General features: G+C 33.7%; 1 protein-coding gene across 1 annotated transcript in view; it reads right to left on the reverse strand.

The window, feature by feature from the left end:
* The window catches only part of LOC141386544 (integrin alpha-PS3-like), a 23460-nt gene extending 5229 nt beyond the window's left edge, over positions 1 to 18231 (reverse strand). The window contains exons 1-7 of the mRNA XM_073955205.1: positions 17837 to 18231; positions 2697 to 3474; positions 2433 to 2639; positions 1678 to 2359; positions 1488 to 1614; positions 1046 to 1414; positions 909 to 978 (exon numbers count right to left, since the gene is read on the reverse strand). Of these exons, the coding sequence (XP_073811306.1) occupies positions 909 to 978; positions 1046 to 1414; positions 1488 to 1614; positions 1678 to 2359; positions 2433 to 2639; positions 2697 to 3474; positions 17837 to 18027 (2424 nt within the window). The 5' untranslated portion in view covers positions 18028 to 18231. The remainder of the gene's footprint in view (positions 1 to 908; positions 979 to 1045; positions 1415 to 1487; positions 1615 to 1677; positions 2360 to 2432; positions 2640 to 2696; positions 3475 to 17836) is intronic.
* Positions 18232 to 19825: the final 1594 nt, after the last annotated feature.

Below are 19825 nucleotides of genomic sequence, written 5' to 3' on the forward strand. Positions count from 1 at the left end.
TGGAAACCGAAAGCCCCATCGAAATGGGATTAAAGAAAGTGTTATAGCAGCGAAAATTCTCTACAAGATTGCCCTTATCGATGTTTTCGTAGTTATTACAATTTTTAGATATAGAAGTTTATATTTTGACATTTTACTGACTGTATTTGTAAGGTAAGCCAGCTTAATCAAACTTTAAAAACTTGTTTTTAAAATTTAAAAACAACAAATCTGTGATTAAGCTGGCTTACTTTACAAATAAGAAGTAAAACACACATCACAACAAAACTGCCAAAGTGAATCTATAATCAGTTTCTTTTAGTTTATGAAACTACTAAGCTCTTCCGCTACGGAGGAAGCTTATGAATCCACATGTGACAAAGAACCCACAAAATACAAAAAATCGGCCGATACCGTTATATGGGTCTATGTTTAATCGTGAATCTGTACCGATAATTCTCTGTAGGAATGTTTTATACCCCTAGCGATGACTAAATACCAAATTTCAGCCGTTTCAGTGTGATAATCAGCCTGATCATGAATATCAACTCCCCGTGAGTTTTCTCACTCTCTCCTTTAAGTTGCATTGGCAGAGAGACAAAACTCACGGGGAGTTGATATTCATGATCAGGCTGATTACAACACTGAAACGGCTGAAACTATGGTGTAGGATATTCACGCCATTAAAGCTCTATATAGTGTATACAGATTATAGGAAAACAAAGATCTCGACTCAGGATTGAATTCCATTACAGTTTTCCAGCTCATTGAAATTGAACTTTGCGATTAAAATTGCCTAGCATGGTTAACTATGTTGTTATGAGATTGTAATATCATTGGTTAACTTCATCTATTGACAAATTTTAATAATTGAGTTTTCCTATATTTTTGTTCTGATGTCTTTAAGACAAGCTTCGCATTCTACTTACTTCATAAACATTAATGACTTCTGCTGTATCTCCAGCCTTTTCCAAATTAATATGATCTGTGTTCGGTTTTCTAAAATAAAGAACAAAGTTTGTAGATATTTTAAAAGTTTTTATGCCACATGTCCATCTTAACTTACCCAACAGCAATAATTTCTGTGAATTCCGTCAGAGCAACAACATCTGTTGCAATGTTATCCTTTTCATTCAGCTCCTTACCAGTACTAAAGGCCTTTGCAACTATAGTCATACTTTGTCCGGATATGCTGCTTGTATCGAATATAACTGTGACAGTGTCCTTTGTACCCTTAGCCATAGGTTGACCCTGATTAAGGTCACATATTAAAGAAGCTTCTTGATTATTCATTTTGCAATTTGAAGGAATTTGAGCAAAAAGCATACGATTGGAAGAGGTAATGTTGATTTGAGGTAGGTAGGCAGTTTCGCCACTATTGGACACTTCATAAGAAACGCTAAATGTGCGACTGCTACCCAAAACAAATTTATTTCTGAAAGGATATAAAGTGATGAATACACATTGGAAATAACACATTTCCGCCTATATAATGGTTAAATACTCACTCCAAACTGCTTTTAACTTGTAAGTCTGCCACACACACATCTGAGGCACATCCTGTGCTAAAGATGATTTTTTCCACATAAGATGTAGGTTCTGCGGGATCCACGGCAGCACAAGATTCACAAAAGACTGTAGAAAAAAGAGCGTATGAAAATGAATACCGTTGCTAATACCGTAGCTTTGCCTCCATACCTTCAGAGTTGGGAATTCCATTTGCTAATGCATAACGCAATTCCATTTCAATCGGTTTGAATATCGTTTCCACGTTGAAACGAACATTGCAATCTATAACAGTACACTGATTCTGTGTGGTAGCTGTAGCTTTGAATTTCATTTCGTTGCTATTCGTAGAGGCAATTTGAACTCGCTTCACTTGTGGATCAAGGATGACGTGCATTTCTAGTTCTTGGGACTTCATTTTAGTGGAAGTTGTAGCAATGCTGTAGCACACCGTCGCCTTGAAAGACGTTTGTTCTGGCTTGATTTCGCGTGTTTGCGAAGATATGCTGGCCTTAATGGATACAACTGGATAGGAACGATATACGAATACAGATTCAGCATTTGGTGCACCGATGGCAAAATCATTGAAACCATTGCCATCAAAGTCAGAACCTCTGGACAGGCCATGACCGAACATTGCTTGTCCGTAAGCAGGGATCGTAGTACCAGTAAAATCAAAACGCTGACTAGGTAGCTCGCGTAGACCCTTTCCACTGCCCAAGTAAACAAACACCGATCCATCCTTGGCGAAGGGAGCACCAACTGCAATGTCGTTAAAACCATCATGATTGATATCGCCCAAAGCGGTGAGAGTAGTACCAAACCGGGCCTTGGCATGAATGGGTGAAATCATAATCTTGCTTTCGAAATTCATCTAAAAATAAACGTTAATGATTAAATGACTTGATATGGCGGGGAGAAAAGAAGACAACATGTGTTGTACTTACGTTGCCTTGATTGAGAAAAACGTATATGGCACCATCATCAAACGAACCAGAAATACTGTATTGCGGGGCAGAGACTATAACATCAGTTAAGCCATCACCATTGATATCCTCAGCTAAAACAGCGTAGCCAAAATATTCTCCAAATTGTGAACCGCGGAAGACGAAGAGTTTATTTATGGAATTTTTATCAAAATCGAAGATATATGCCTAAAAAATAGAAGAAATACGTAACAGTGCCTTTAAAATACCCATTCGAAAACTTACCAATCCGGATTGTTGATTATCTTGGGGAGCCGATGCCACATATAATAATTTCCTGCGGTCAGTTGAATCAAAATAACCAGAAGCAACAGAATAGCCGAAATATGAATCGTCAGCTTGTTTAAATAACTTTGGATTTGGTATATCGGTTTCGTATCTTGTAAATGGTGCTGGTTGAACGTCAGCCTGTCTGGCAATGCGCGAAGCACGGCTGGTGTCGCGACGACTTAAACTCGGCTCATCACTATCTACCACCTTACGATAACGTATCACAGAACCCTTCCAAGTGTGTATACCAGGAGCACCAATTAAGAATTCCTCATTGTCGGGAGTTACATGAGCGCTAATACCCTGTTCAGCTAGCATGTAATAATAAATCCGAGTCCCATCTTCATCTATAACTTGTTCCTGTTTGCCTCGCAAAGGTGATATTCTTGTTACATTCTCGGGATTCTGGGCCAGAGTATCATTGACCCAATAACAAACACCGTGCATAAGGTAATCGTTTGTAGCGGGTGTTATAAAACGGGGAGCGCATACAATAAGTTTGTCGGTATCTTTCGATCCACCGTCTATAGAAGCTCCCAGCCACTGGTGATCACGTTTTTCGGAGTCATACGAATACTCACTAACCGGCACATCAATATTTCCACGATCATCGAACACATAAGTGGTGCATTGCGGTGTACCATTGAGAGTACAACGATAAATAGCACCGGTTTCATTGATAGTACGTTGAGCTTCCAATGTCGATTGGGCACGTGGAGCGCCGACAATAACGCTGTAATAATAACAAAAAACACGAGGTCATTTATTGAGTATGTAGTTTGCTTACGAATTGTTCAATGTACTTGTATTTGATAGTTTTCTTAAATGTTGTGAGTAAAATAATTAATAATTTTTACAAAAACAATGACTTTTCATCTTCGGCCCGAAATATAAGAGTGACCAAGAAGAAGAAGTTTTTCTTTGGCACTACCATATAAACCCAACAACCGATTTTTTTTTTACAAAATATTTCAGAATTCATATTCTCTACAAAGTTGTTCATTGGGATCTAAGGTACGTTTTTGTAGTTGGATGTTTGCTTCAATTTTGGTCGGTTTGATATCTGTAGACCACAACCCGAGAAGATATTGTAAAAGAAATTTGACCTTGCCGATTTTGACCGTGCAGATGATGTTTGATGGTGTTCACAATTTTTGTTCTTTAAGACAAGGGTGGGGTGCCACCGTGGTGCAATGGTATGCACACCCGCCTTGCACGCTAAAGGTCGTGGGTTCGATTCCCCGGCCAGTCAACATCAAACACTTTTCAACGGTGGCAAAATACCCCTTAGTAATGTTGGCGACATTTTCTGAGTATTTCAGCCTTGTACAACTTCTCTACAAGTGGTGTCTTAGACACGCCGTTCGGACTCGGCGATAAACACTAGGTCCCATATCATTGAGCTAATATGAATCGGGGTGCACTCATTGATATGAGAGAAGTCTCTCCTGTCCCGCCTGGGATGTTTGTGGAACAATTATAATTATATATAAGACAAGGGCTACAACTTTGCCTTTGAGGGTAAATCAAATTTCTTAACGGTTTGGAAAATATGATCCCGACAAAATTATGCCTTTTGACATCAAAGCCTCAAACCTTTCATGCAAACCTTTGGAGACCAATAAACGCCAAAGTTGATGAGATAGGGAAAAACGGTGAGACATGTGTCTTCTCTTTTTTGGTCTTCTATCACACTGCGGTGTCAGAATATGGTTAATAAAACATGACTCAAAAATTACACACAGTGTAATGAAATAATATGCCTGTTCCAGAACATGCAAGAATCTACAACTTTTCCTTTATGTTATCGACAAAAATAGAAGAAATTAGTAGATTCTTGCAGTTCAGGAACAGACCAAATAATAATAGTGTGTGGCACTCCTTCAATCCATTGCTCTGTTCCAGACCATGCAAGAAGCTACAATTTCTTACTACGATATCATTTTTTCCTTTATGTTATCGGAAGAAATAGTAAAAATTAGTAGATTCTTGCAGTACTGGAACAGACCACATATTTCAAAAATTATACATTTCCCCTCTAAAACACGGTTTTTAGTTGAAGTTTTCAAATGAAATTTTCATCTCCAAAATGAAAATTGTATTGATGTCTATCCTGCTTAAAATATTCACACATACATACATTCGCAAATACTGCAAAATTTACTAATACTATTACAAATGCTGTCCTGGATTCCCAGTGTGTATGGGCCGCATTACTATTGATCTAGGCTTTGAAAATGGTTAGGTTTGTTCACTGTGGGAGTATTATTGAGCAAACTCTTGCTGAAAACTGGTTAAGAAAGGACTAACATCAGGCGGGGTCGACTGTATGATACCCTACATTACCACGATATTAATATAATTTGGGGAAATTCTAGCCCAAATTCCGACACATTTTCCAAATATATAAAATTGGGCGAAAATATATATGGTAACGTTATATATCCAAATCTGAATCGATTTCAATATAATTTGGTAAATCTATATCTTGAAAAAATTCTGTCACACATTCCAAATATCATCGAAATTGGACAGAAGTAGCTTGTTTGTTGCATCAACTACATGAAATCAGGTGAAAAATATGTAGGACATATATTTAAATCTGAACCGGTTTCAATATAATTTGGCGCACTTGTTTCCAAATCAAATTTCGTTACAAATTTCATCAAAACTGGACAGATTTAACGTGTTTGTGTATCAATTACATGAAATCGGGAGAAAGAATATATGGGAGCTATATACAAATCGAAACTGATTTCTATATAATTTGCCAAACTTTTTTCTAATGCGAATTCCGTCCCACATTCCAAATTTCATAAAATACCTCACCAAAAGCAATAGTATTCGCCCATTGGACAAACAAATGTCCATCCTGAATTTTTACCCTGCGGCCTGTACTTTTCAATACATGGACAGACGGACGGACATGCATAAATTGACTCAGTATGTGATGCTATCTCGTTTCCTTTGGCATGTTACATACAAATGCACAAAGACATAATACCTCTTACCACATTGTGGTGTAGGATAAAAAAACATAGCATAGCATGGTGAAACAATTATACCCCTTATATGAACATTTGTGTAAAACCAAATATTTCACTCAAATGTATGTACATAATATTGTATATAATATATTTGCAATAATAAAATGAGACATCCATATGTCCATTTACACTTAATAATTATTGCATTCCTTCAAATGGTTTGACTCATCATTATTAGGTTTCAGAAATTGGATGACTAACCGTGTCAAACAAAATATACAGATTATAGCAATCTTATTGATTCGATTCAATGCATTGTTTTCTTAACAAGAGAATTCAGAAAATAATTGTTAGTAACCGTTATTAATAAGAAAATCGTTATCTTTATATATAAAAGAGCTCAGTGAGTGAGTGAGTGACTGACATATCAATGACCAGACGAAACCGCTGAAGCTAGGAAGTTGCAATTTTTAGTGTGAGTTGCTGTCAGCGTGAAGGGGTGAGATAAGGCTGGGTTTTGGGAAATTCGAACTGGAAGGGTACGAAAGTACTGAAAGGTAGTAAATAGGGTACCCCTTGTATTAGGCTAATGGGAAGAGCTAGAACTCTGAAATTTAAAACAAGTGTCACTGATGTAGAGTAAAATAGGTGTACCAATAGGGTTTTGGAAATTAGACCTATAAGTGCACGAAAAGTACTACATTTAGTACCAATTGTATATTTTGAAGGGATATAGCTAGAATCTTGAAATTTGGTATGGGAATAAAGGTTGGGAAGTGATGTTGATATAAGGAAATGGTTTTGGAAATGCGTACTTATATGTACGAAAAGTACTAAATGTTACTAAAGTTGGTACAAATTTGATCTGGGTGAACGGATAGAGCTAGAAACCTGAAATTTGAATTTAAGATTACTGTTGGAGTGTAGGATATGGAGGTACTTTTGCAAATTTGTACTTATATGTACGAAAAGTACTAAATTATACTAAATTTGGTACAATATGGATTTGGGTGAACGGATAAAGCTAGAAACCGGAAATTTGGAATTAAGATTACTGTTGGAGTTTACGGTTGAGATATGGATGTAGTTTAAGAAATTCGTACTTATGTGTACGAAATGGTACTAAATTTGGTACAATTTGGATTTGGGTGAACGGATGGAGATGGAATATTGAAGTTTGGAATTGAGATTACTGTTAAAGTGTAGGATTGCGGTAGTTTTCGAAATTCGTACTTTTGGATTGTGATAGGGTGATAGGGATGTAGTTGTGGAAATTCGTACTAACGTGTACGAAAAGTACTAAATCTAATAAGATAGTATTTTTGAATTTATTTATTTTAAAATTCATTACTTATGTGTATAAAAAGTAATAAATGGTATTAAATTTGGTACAATTTGGATTAGGGTAAACGGATAGGGATGGAAATTAGAATTAATGTGGAAGTGAGATATCAAAGTAGTTCTAGAAATACTTACTTATGTATACGAAAAGTACTAAATGGTACAAAATTTTGTACTTTGGTATTTGCTAAAACATGAATTATAAATTTTGGTATTAAGTTTACTGTTGGTGTGTAAAACGGAAATAAAAAAGATTCCCAAAATTAGTACATATATATGTACAACTGTTTTTGTGTAAAGGGGTAAATCTGGAATTGTGAAATTCGGTATTAGGATAGCAGTTGGCATTTAGAGTGGAGGTAAGTACTAAATACTACTATAATTGGTTTTGAGGGAACAGATACAGCTGTAAATTAGTATCGCAGTTGGGACATAGTGTGGATATTGGGTTATAATTTTTGAAACTTATTCCTTTTGTAAGTACTAAATTTAGTAGCATTTTGGTATTGCAGAAAGGAATATAGCTGGAATTTCGAATTTTTGTATTTGTGTCAGTGTTGCTGATGGTACAAAATTTGGTGTTGGGTGTAGGTATGAAGCTGGAATTATATAACTCTTCATTTGAAAAGTTCAACGAAAACGTAGATCTATGCGACAATAGTTTTACAAGAACAAAAAGCCCTAAATTGAAATGTCCCAAACAAATTTACTGTGATATAGGGGCCATGTCAAAGCGTGCACATTAAGTATAATTTCTTGACCACAGTTTTTCTACACTTTGATATCACAAATTCCGAAAGTACAACTAATTCGGTTGGAAATGTGAAAAAAACTTGAAAATACCCTAGACCGGTGTAAGGTTTTCATAAAACATGGAAACGGGTTTTTGATGTGTAAATTGGAACTAATGTGGTATGAACAGTACTTAAATGAAATTAAGTCTCAACTAAAATAGGTTTTAGTATAACAAAATGTTCAGTGTTACCCATTTCCGTATAAAATATTGCTTATTTTTATTTTATTTCTTTTCCGCATACGTAGCGAGCATTTTGCTAGTCTATATATAAAATAGAAAAATGTATGTACGTTTAATATTTCTGAAATTGTCAGGGAATAATAATGTTTAAAATTCCGTGTTGATGTGGAGATATAGCACAAGAAGTGGAAATAAAACAAGTGGGGTCGGATCAGGTGGGGGACAGTTCTCCCCAAATATTGCCTATTTGAACCACTATTATCTTGGCAGTCTTTAAACGTATTAGAAGTTATGCAATCTAATGTGTCACGAGTAAAAATGCGAATAGGCAATGTGGAAGTAATCCCATCGCAAAATTAGGAAATATAATAGTCTACAATATCACTAAATTATAGGATAAGCGGGTGGTCTCATGTTATTATTAACTTTATAGCAATTATCATCAAATGAATAGAAATTTTCAATGTCGTATTTTGAACCACAATTTCCTTGGGATTGTCCTTTTACCAATTACAGTCAGTGTTAAGAAAATATAATAAGTATCCAAATAGGATCAGTTTTCCCATTGAGAAAAGAAATGGATGTTGGCAACACTTCTCAGATGAATGGTAGCAGGCTTAGAGAATTGTTTTAAGCTAGTAGGAATTGATAACGTTACACTTATGCTAAACTTCGTAAAAACTAGCGTCGCACAGTAGTCCAGGAATCGATTTTCCTGGACAAAACTCCAATTTTTTTTTGTCGTCACCGATTTTTAATTTTTATGGGATTCGATAGGAAGGTGTGGGCGTGACGTAATTTTTGCAAATTTCTGGAGAAAGAAATAGTTTTTTCTCGGAAGCTATAGCAAATATTGTGTTCATTGTTTTGTTTTTTTTTACGTTGGGTAGGTAGGGTTGTTGTCTTTAGGAGCCGTTTCAATAAATTACCGTAGCGTTTACACGAAGTGAGCTATTTTATTTTTTCTTATGTACTAAATTTTAGTGAAATTCCAAATTTGGTGGACTAGAACTTGTTGGGAACAGATTAAAACAATGTTTCGTTTTCACAGAATGATGCTCGAGAGTGTCTTCTTTTAGCCCATATATACTTTTGTATAAGTCACCTTCCGTCCGTTTAACACTTTTTAAAATTTTTTGAAATTACATGGGTAAAAATGTGTGTTTTTCCCATACCGTTATCCATATCAATTATAGCTTTTTTACACAATTTGAATTTTTTTTAAATATATGAGTTTTTATAAGAGTTATATGAGTTTTAATGAAAACCCAAGGAGAGTTTTTTATAATTTCGGAAAGAAATTTAAATTTGGATTTTTTTTTTAATTTCTTGTATTTTTATTGTTTGTTTATTGTTGTGTGACCGCAAATTTAACTTTGACCTTGAATTCCTCTGCAACAACCAAACTGAAATCGAGTGTTTTTATTATGAAAATATCTGTTCAAAACTTACAGAGTTTTGACCAGGAAAAACGAATCTGAACCACTGTGCGTCGACTTCGACTCCAGATTATTTTTTCACGACTCCGATTCTGAAATCCACTCAAATGAAAATTTCTTATACAACTCAAAATGGTAATCTGTTGTTTTTTTCATATGGAAAAAACATTCGTTCGAATATAATATTGTTTCTACTGTAACAAAGATTCTTGTGTATAGCTATGAGGCTTCCCAATAATTCGCTCAGGCCGGAGATGTCAGCCAGTTAGGTGGTCAAAAGAATTAGCCAATCTCAGGAATGTCAGTAGAATTTGTCCACTGAACAATAAGGAAGAATAATAAGGTGTTTTTTAATAAGTACAACAGCGAAATCAAGAAGGTTAAACAAAAATCTGAATCTGCTTTAGCTAGTCGATAGAGGAAGTCGAGGACATTGCCAGAGTCCGTAGGGTACTTTCGAAGGACCCAAAAAGATGGTACACGGACAAGCTCTGGTCTGGAGACTATCCTAGTTAATAATCACTTCCTCAACTGCACGGTAGTACCTCAAGCGCTCCAACCGCACTCAACCAAGTGAGTGTCATCGAGGAGACCATAAAACATCAACAAATAGGATGGGCAATAAACACATTCAAACTTTTTAAATCCAACATCTCAAACATATTTTCAGAGCTTGTCATCGAGGGGATCATAAGTCATCCAAAAATAGGATGGGCAATAAACCCTTTAAATCCTTGAAATCGACCGGACCGGATGGTATCATACCAGCAACGCTACATAACGCATCGGAGGCATTAATCGCACAACATATTTTCAGAGCTTGTCTGTGTACATCGTTCATTTCGATTATATGGAGGGAAGTCTCTGTGACATTCATTCCACAAGGCTAAATCCGTAGAAACGGCACTGAACGAGGACGTAGGCTTTATCGAGAGAAATATGGGAGGCTCAAACTACACGTTAGCAGCATTTCTTAACAAAGAAGTTGCCTTTAAGAACGTTAAGCTTGAATCCATCCATAATTCACTCTTAAACGTATGTGTTTCTTCTACACTGATAAACTGGATTAACGGCATGTTCAGCAGCAGAATAATCAACTCAAACCTCGCTGAGAGTTCCACACGGAAGTCTGTCACCAGGGGCACACCACAAGATGGTGTCACCACTACTGTGGCTTCTAGAGATAAACGAAATATTAGGGGAATTTCATAAAGTACAAGTCAAAACATTCGGCATTACATCATCGACGTCATTACCACGATGTATAGCGGGTAGTTCCTACAAACTCTATCGGAACTCAAACTACCGAGGTTGGCCACAACAATTGAACCCATAGCGATGGTTTTCTAATACCTTCAACTTGCCGCTTTCATATAATTTGAATGAATATTGTAGTGGCTTCCATTGCAACATCGAAGGAAATTAAAAATCGGATGAAGTGGCGTGTCACGTATCGGAATTGATTAAAGCCTTTTGCAATAACGCTGATATTTGGTATTTATTTAAAGCTTCGGCGGTCTATTTCATTATCATGTTCTATACTTAGAATATGCCCAACTGGAACAGAGATATTGGCCACAGAAATAAAATTCTAAAAATACCACTCTTTTAGTAACGCAATTGGGATGTGGTATCCGATGGAATTGCAATTTTCGAATTTCGAAAAAAGCTGAGTTGTGCTGAATTGTGCTAGGTTTGTGCCGAAATTTTTTTTCGAAATTCGAAAAAATGGCTGAGATATTCGACAAAACTTTTTTTCGATATCTCGTACCATTTTCGAAAAAAAACGATATTTTCGAATACATGACAGAATTGCAATTTTCGAGAAAACAAAAGTTGTGCTGAATTGTGCTCAGTTTGTGCCGCAAAAATTTTTTCGATATCTCGTACCATTTTCGAAAAAAACGATTTTTTCGAAAATACGATAGAATTGCAATTTTCGAATTTCGAAAAAACAAGTTGTGCTGAGTTCTACTCAATTTGTGCCAACTTGTGATGTTTAAATTTTTCCAATATCTCTAACCGTTTTCAAGATATTGTAATTTCGATGTATGAAAAATCACCGTAATTTCTGTAATAATGCAAATATCGAGATGATCTTTTTTGTCGCTGAGCACAATTTTTCGTCCATACATTGGAAATTTCCAACCTTACTCGTTACTCGCTCAAAATGAAAAAATCCTATCACTTCCGTTTAAATAGGAGTTTTTTTAATTCTGGGGCGAGCACAATTGTGCTCGCCTATCACACATTTTTCGCCTTACATTGCAAATTTCCATATCTACTCATTACTCGTTAAAATCGCAAATAATGTTTTTCTTTTCTCCTGGTATAAACTTTTGAACGGATAGAGATATTTTATTTATATATATATCACCAATATTTTTGAAAATTTAACATAGCTGAAGCCAAGGTTTACCCTTTCAGAACACGCGACTTGTGATTGTATATTATACAAATTAAATATATTTGGATAAAATGAAATGTTTTTGGACGTGGCAAAAAACATTGGCCTTAAAAGATAATTTCCGTGGAGGCTGTGGTTTTATTTATGGTAAAAAAATGGGTAAAATGGGTTGAAGCCACCATGTCTTTTTTTGTTTTCTATCGATTTGTGAGTAAACCACACTTCTCTCGAGTTTCCTGTCAAAGTAAAAGTAGAAGCAAACTAAATAAGGATCATCTCACTAATGTATTACTTTTCAAAATTTGAACTGCTTCTTCCATTAAATGATGCTGACATTTTGAAGCCAGATTTACAGTGTTTTTTGAAATTTTCTTCTTACTTCATTCCACAAACAGGTTTTTCAAAAAATCATATATAGGATTGTAGTACTTGCGATTCTGAGTTATTTGATACGTATATTGTGAATGTAGTCTGCACAGCTTCATTGAAATCTGCATCCAAATGCTGAAATTTTGTGCGAACATTTTTCAAAAAATCATATTTTTCGGGCCTAATTTTTACAATTGTCATTCAATTTCCTCGTACTCTATTGCACATTTTAGTTTCTTAAGTTCCGGATCCAATAAATCATTTCTTGTGAAAATCCATCTACTAAAACGCGAGTTACGAGAAATTCCAAAGTAGAAAAATCACCTAAAATTGTTTTTGAAAATATTGCGTATTTTATCGCGTTTTCTGCGGATCGTTTCCACAGCAATGAAAAAACTAGTGCAGCTTCTTCGTTTTATCGGAAACAGAGATCTGAAAACTTCACTGATAAGGAAGATACATTCATTTTATCCCAAAAAATAGTGTGTGATGCTACATCCACGGTTCTTGATTGATCGCCTTCAAATAGATATATATCGATGTAGATTTTCATGGTGGACACTGAAATCGGATGCGGACAAAAATTGTATACACTTTGCGCAAATTAGCGATATTTTATAGGCTTTTTAATGCTAAGATGCAGCCGATGCTACATCATAGAGTCCAACTTATATTTCGAAAAATATATACAACTTAATAGATATGGTCTTGCTGTACATGAAAATCACATGCGGACAAAATGATTTTGATAATTACGCGATTTACACGTATTTTGAAATGCATATAAATTAAAATGAGTTATTTGACCTCTATTTCCATTTCAGAAGCTTTGAGATCTATCCTCATCAACCCAATTACCTTCCCTAATGGGAAAGCTTTAATACGAATGTAAATAAAGCAAAATTCGTCTATTTTATTGGGAGATTTAAGCAAAATGAAGGAAGTATTTCCATAGATTTTTACAATATTTTCTACTACATAATGCATGTGAAAAAATATTTTTCAAACAAAAAATTATTTTTTTTTTACCAAAATATATCGGCCTTTTTGTAGAAAATTTACTTCTGTTGAAACTAAGGTATGAGGTATTGTATCTCGCGAATTGTTGTAATATACCATAACTTTTGAACGCATTTAGGTAAAATAAACTGTTTTAGCACGATTCACCGATGGATTTCTTAAAATTATAATTTGAGCGGAAGCTGTGGTCATATTAATATAAAAAATAGGAAAAAACCGTTGAAGGAAACGAGTTTTTTTAAGTCAATTTTCAATTAGTGGCATTACAATACAATGTAGAGTATAATGTTCAAAGAAGAAGTAAAGAATACACTTCAGAGATGAAGTTTCTAATGTATGATTTTTTAATATAACCACTGCATCAATCTCAAACGGATGCTGACATTTTGAAGACTGAAAAATTGGGTTTTTTGAATTTTTGCTCTAATAGGGACGCGCAACTGTACTCGTTTAAAAACTGATTATGAGATTGTAGTACTCGCGATTACGCATTTTTTGATGTATAACTCGGGCGTGTAGCCTTCAAAGGTTCACAACAATCTCAGCTTAAAGTCGAAATTTTTGTGCGTAAATTTTTCTAAAAAACCAGTTTTTTGGATTCAAAATTTATAAATGCCATTCGCTTTCAGAGGAAACCAGCGTAAATTTAGTTTTTTTTCGTTTTGAATCTAACAAGCCTTTGCGCGTCTAAATCCATCCACTAGATCGGCGGATATGATACCCCTCAAATTTCGAAAATCTGCAAAAAATAATTTTGAAAATATCGCGTATTTAGACGCGTTTTAGATGTGTTATTCCTACTTAGATAAATAGAGCAAAACGCATATTTAAAATGTGCGAAAACGGATTTTGAAAAACGTTCGCGAATCCGGAGATATAATAGCTTTTTTCTAAAAACTGAGTGCGATGCTACATCCACGGTTCTTGATGGATCGCATTGAAATGACATAGGATGATGTATTTTTTAATGGTGATCATTGAAATCGGATGCGCATAAAATGCAAATTTACTTCGTGGAAATTATGCGCATTTTACTGTTTTTTGCACCCTAACATGCAACTGATGCTACATCGTGGTCGCCAAATGGAATTTCAAAAAGTGTATATCAAATAAGAGGGTTTGATTCGCTGTTTTAGAAAATCGGATGCGCATTTTGTGAATTCCACGATTACGCGGTTTATATGCGTTTCAAATGTTGTAATATTCAATATAACATTATTTTAATGTTATGCCACAATTGGAATTCCTTGTGATTTAATATAAGGTTCTAATAATATTCGCCAATAGGAAAACTATAAGCGAAAAATTTGTTGCAACGGAATATTTTCATTATTGCGTGGAATTTGGACGAAAATGACGAAGAACTCAAATATTTTTTCTTCAACCTTTCCTATAAAACCATAAAAAAATAAAATTAGAATAACATGATTTTTATTTTTTTCGTCACATTTTCTTTGTATTTTTGCAAATAACATGAATACTATAGCTCCAAACTTCACGACTTAGGTTTCATTTTATTCCTCACAATGTCTGGATGCTGCTATAATTTTCTATATATATTTTTTTGTAAGTATAAGCGCTATTATTTCAAAAATAGGTTTGTAAATACGTGAAATTATTTAACAAATTTAATTTTTCGCGAATCCATTGAAACTTTTCGAATTTTTTTTTTGCATCATCGCAAAGGGTGAGAATTCAGTTAACGATAATAGGATATTACAGCTTACTATATTAAGCCGCGATTTTTTTAGAATTTTTCCTAATTAGCATAACTAAAACGGTCATATCTTTTGCGCGCAACGATCATAGTTGGTAACGAAAACAGATTTGGAATGACGATTTTTTTCTTAATCTATGTACCAAATATCATAGATGTAGTATCAAAATTTTTTTTTGATTTTTTTGAAATGGAAAAGACGATTTCAGAAATTTTTGTCGATATGCTTATTTTGGCTGTAATATCGAAACTATAACACCAATCTGTATGATTGTAGTCTCATTTGATTCGCCGTGAAGTTTTGATCCACAACAAATGTTTATGTCATTTTATGACCACTAAATGGGCTTTAATTTTGAAAAAAAAATTTACTTATATTCAATAATTTATTAATTTTACGTACATTCCGCGAATTCTGTGTAACATTTTGCAGGTATTATGCAATCTACTCGCTTAAGTCAGTTCGAGAGAACTTTTTTGTAACAATTGTGCTCATTAAAATAATTAGTGTTTTTATAATATTTTCTTTCTTAAAAATCAAAATAAAAGCGCCATAACTTTTGTCCGCAACAACCAAAAATTGGCTCGCGACCAGATTCGTACTGGGAATTTTTTTCTTAACCTACATATCAAAAATCGTTGATGTAGCGCGAAAAAAATTTATCCTTTTTTTTGAAATGGAATATGAAATAATTGACAATATTCGTGATATATATATTTTTTTTTGACAATTTCGGTTAAGTATTTGCAAAGGAATTCAAGGTCAAAATTAAACCTTAAACCTTTTTGTTTAATATATTGTATCAAAATGTGAGTGTTTTTCTGTTTTTATATCTTCCTATCTATTAAGAAAGGTCAAACCCCTATAAATATAAAAAAATATAAAAAATATTAATATAAAATATTTCACATTTTTTTGTAAATACAAAATTTGTTTGACGATTAAAAGAAATTCTCCATGTTTTTCATAAAACTCATATAAAAACTTATATATTTAAATAAAACACACATTTTTACTCATCTAATATCAATAAATTAAAAAAAGTGTTTAACGGACGGAATGGGGCCGGTATAAAAATATATATGGACTGAAAGAGGACACTCTAAGGCATCTTTATGACGATACGAAACATCGTTCTACATTGTTTTCTGAAAGTTATGCTCCACTAAATTTAGAATTGCACTAAAATTTAACTCAAAAAATAACTCACTTTGTGTAAACGCTACGTTTCTTAAAGGCAACAATCCTACCTACCCAACAAAAACAATAAACATAATATTTTGATAGCTTCCGCGAAAAGGCTGTTTTTCCAAAATGGGGGAAATTGTTGTCTTTTGGGTCACATCACGCCCACACCTTTCAATATTTTGACATCAGTTTTTGGTTTCCATTGTTTCAATATGTTTACTGGGGTTCTAACCTTTTTACAGCCTCATATCCCTGTATCATATCGTGATAAGTTTCTACATAAGATTACATAAAATGCTAATTATAAGGTGATTCGGTGAAAAAAAAAACACATGCACAAAATTATTTTAAAATTTGCATTTATCAGAATCATGGGCAATTTTTCGAAGTGTCTGTAAGCAGATATATGATTGAAAATAAACTTTCACAAATGAGATAACCAAATTGACATAACATTTGTTTTTCTCTAATTTTCTTTAAATCAGAGAATCATAACAATGTCGTAAACGCCTTTTTCAAAAATATATTTTTTTAACAAAAACAAAAAAAAAATCATTTTTTTTAAAGTGGTTTGTGCATTACCTTTTTCAATATTTGAATGGAAGAAACGTTATTTTAATTATTAGTGGGCTTAAGTTTATTCGTACATGCAACAGGAAATAATTTTTGAAAAAAAATCTTTTCATAAATTTAAAAAAATACACTAACATTCTATGCAATAAATTTACATAATAAAATTTTGCACATCTAAAATTGAAACCTTATGAAAGTTTAAACTTTACCATGTGTGAAATGTTAAATTATTTTCAATTTTAGGAATTAAGTATATTAAAATTATCTATGTAATGACCAATTATACAGTAATATTTAATACCACAACAAGAATATTCCATCTTAATGAAAGTGAAAGCATAAAGCAAGGTAGACACATGTATGTATGTAGTTGCAAAAGGTCATCCATTTGTTGATGTCACATTGTTATTGTGGTTCAGTTAGTAATAAAATTAAATAGAATTTCGGAATAATCTTATCAGTTTTCAAATGTGTTGGAAAGGGTGGGCTTTTTTGAATGGCATTGCTATTGCTGTTGATATCATATTTTGACTGAATTACAAAGAATGCTGCCTTAAAATTCAATGTATATTCTACAAGGCTATAATGACGATGACCAATTCATTATCAGAGTAAATTTGCTATTTACACCTCATTGTAACGAGAATTCAACATTAATCGAATGAGTCGATAAATATGAATGTAATTGTTTGTTGTTTGAATTGCATGTGGCCAGAAATGTTAAACTTTCGAAACTATTGAACAATTTAATGGGGCGAAGTTATCCAGTTGTGAACAAAATGTTTGTAGATTTTTGCTAAATAAATATTGACAACAATTGCGAGTATTTGCTTGCCAACATTATCACAAACATACATACACACATTTATTATCGTAAACAATACACTCATATTTAGAGATAAAGAAATGAAGATATGCAAGCCTTAGTATGACTTCATTCTACCGATACTAGCTGGTTTCAGCAAAAAACGACAAATGTTCCCAAATGATTCATTCCAACTTCGCAACTTTCAATAAACACTTGCTGACGAATAATATGGAGATATCTTTTGTCCGGCTATAAACGCAGTTACTTACCCCAACGGCCTTAAGTTAAGCGCAAATCCAAAATACGACGATTGATACTTTGGCATGTCGGTAACAAAGCCAGGATCTTTTATTACGATGTTCGGTTTTGGTGATAAATTAAAACAATCAATGTCTTGCGTTAACAACAATAACAACAATAAAATGCCAATATTTGGCAATCTTAATTTTAGCGGCATCATATTTAAATTGTAATGCCGTTTGGTATGCACTCAACACTTTTACACTCGCGCACACATACACAAACTCTGGACACCCGTTTGAATATTTTTCGCACCCGAGTTTTTACTCTTTTCTTTTAATAACGATAACTTTCGCGATATCAAAAAGCGGGTCTTAACAACCTCACACGTTAGTGGCGCAAATCGTACTGAACATTCTATTCTGACAACGACACAATGAAAGTTAACTGTTAATAGCAAGTATACGCTCTCTGCCCTATCTAATATCGTATATGGAATCTCTCCGACACAATGCGATTGTCACTAATTGCTCAAGATCATACTTAGAGAAACACAACTACTTGGCCGGTAAAAATCACAAATTTGTATACTCCACACAGCTCAGTACGCTCAATTGACTTACTCTTGGTTAAAATTATTACCAAAAAAGTGAAGTGTTGTTAACACTTTACAACAATTACATATCTTCCCGGCATCAAATACATACATACATATGTATTATTGTTTTGTTTATGATCAGACTTTTGTGTCTTCTTTATTTTTGTGTGTACAATTTGTCGTTGTCTTCTTTGTTCGTGATCTCCAGTGTCAGCTTTTGTTGTCATATTGTCGTGCCGTTTTTGCAGATTTCTTATGCAATTAAACACGAATTAATTCCGAGCACGTATAGCTTACTTCGGTTTGTATTTGTGGAAAATACAAATCAACGCATTGTTATCAAATTGTATCGGAATTATGAATGAATTAATGAATCACCAAATTGTATATGGAACATTCGTTTAGAGCATTGATGTCGCATCTTTCTGTAATATACTGTGTAAATACTCGTATGTTTAATACTAAAAATTATTGCAAACTACAAAAAAAGTCAACTGAACATTGATTCACATATTTTTTTTCTTACAAATATACATAGATTGTCGGCTCGTGGAAAAGCAGTGCGAAAATTAGTTGCTGTTTTTTTGCGATTTGTAACAAAAAATAGTGCTTTGTGAAAAATGTATAAAATTGAATCTTCTTCGGAGATTTCAAAGCAGATTAAACAAATTCTGAAATGTATCAACATTTTCTGCTGCCGATCAAAAACGGAATATCGTGCGGTCTTCTGAGCTGTGCATATTTTTATTCCCTCCACCGTAATATGTAGGGTATAAACAAATTTGTCATTCAGTTTGTAACACATCGAAATACTCTTCGGAGACATATAAAATATATGATAAATTTCAAATTTCCTTTACAATTCCATTGAAAAAAAAATTAAAAAATTAATTGGCGAGCACATCAGCGATTTTTGGTACATGGGTTACAAAAAATGGTGGTTTCAAATCTGTTCGCGTTTACAAAATTGGATACTGCGCTCAAAAATAATGGTGGGTTTTTTCCCTTATATAGAAAACATACATATTTAAAAATTATCTTTTTGTTGTATTAAGAAAATGTATATAAAAATCGTAAACAGCATTTGATATCTATCCGCAGATGCTTAAATATTTGCCAATTCGGGGTTTATTTCCGCGGAAAATCAAAAAATAATGAAGGAATCTTGGAGTAAACTGTATTTATTCTAACTCAGAATCCATAAAATTCTCTAAATAGTAAATTAAACATACGTATAGAATCTAGACAACGCGTAGAAAAATGTGAGACCAAAATTAAAAAGATTGGGTTTATAGCTTGCATATTACAGCAACATTAAAAGAAGAAAACATTTTTGGGATTATTGTACTATTTCGCTTTATACTTCATACAGACCCTGAAGTATTTTGCTAAAACGTCTACAAGGAAAGCAGTTTGTCAT

Source organism: Musca autumnalis, unplaced genomic scaffold, assembly GCF_047663935.1.
Source record: "Musca autumnalis isolate F117 unplaced genomic scaffold, ASM4766393v1 scaffold_5, whole genome shotgun sequence".
Lineage (NCBI taxonomy): Eukaryota > Metazoa > Arthropoda > Insecta > Diptera > Muscidae > Musca > Musca autumnalis.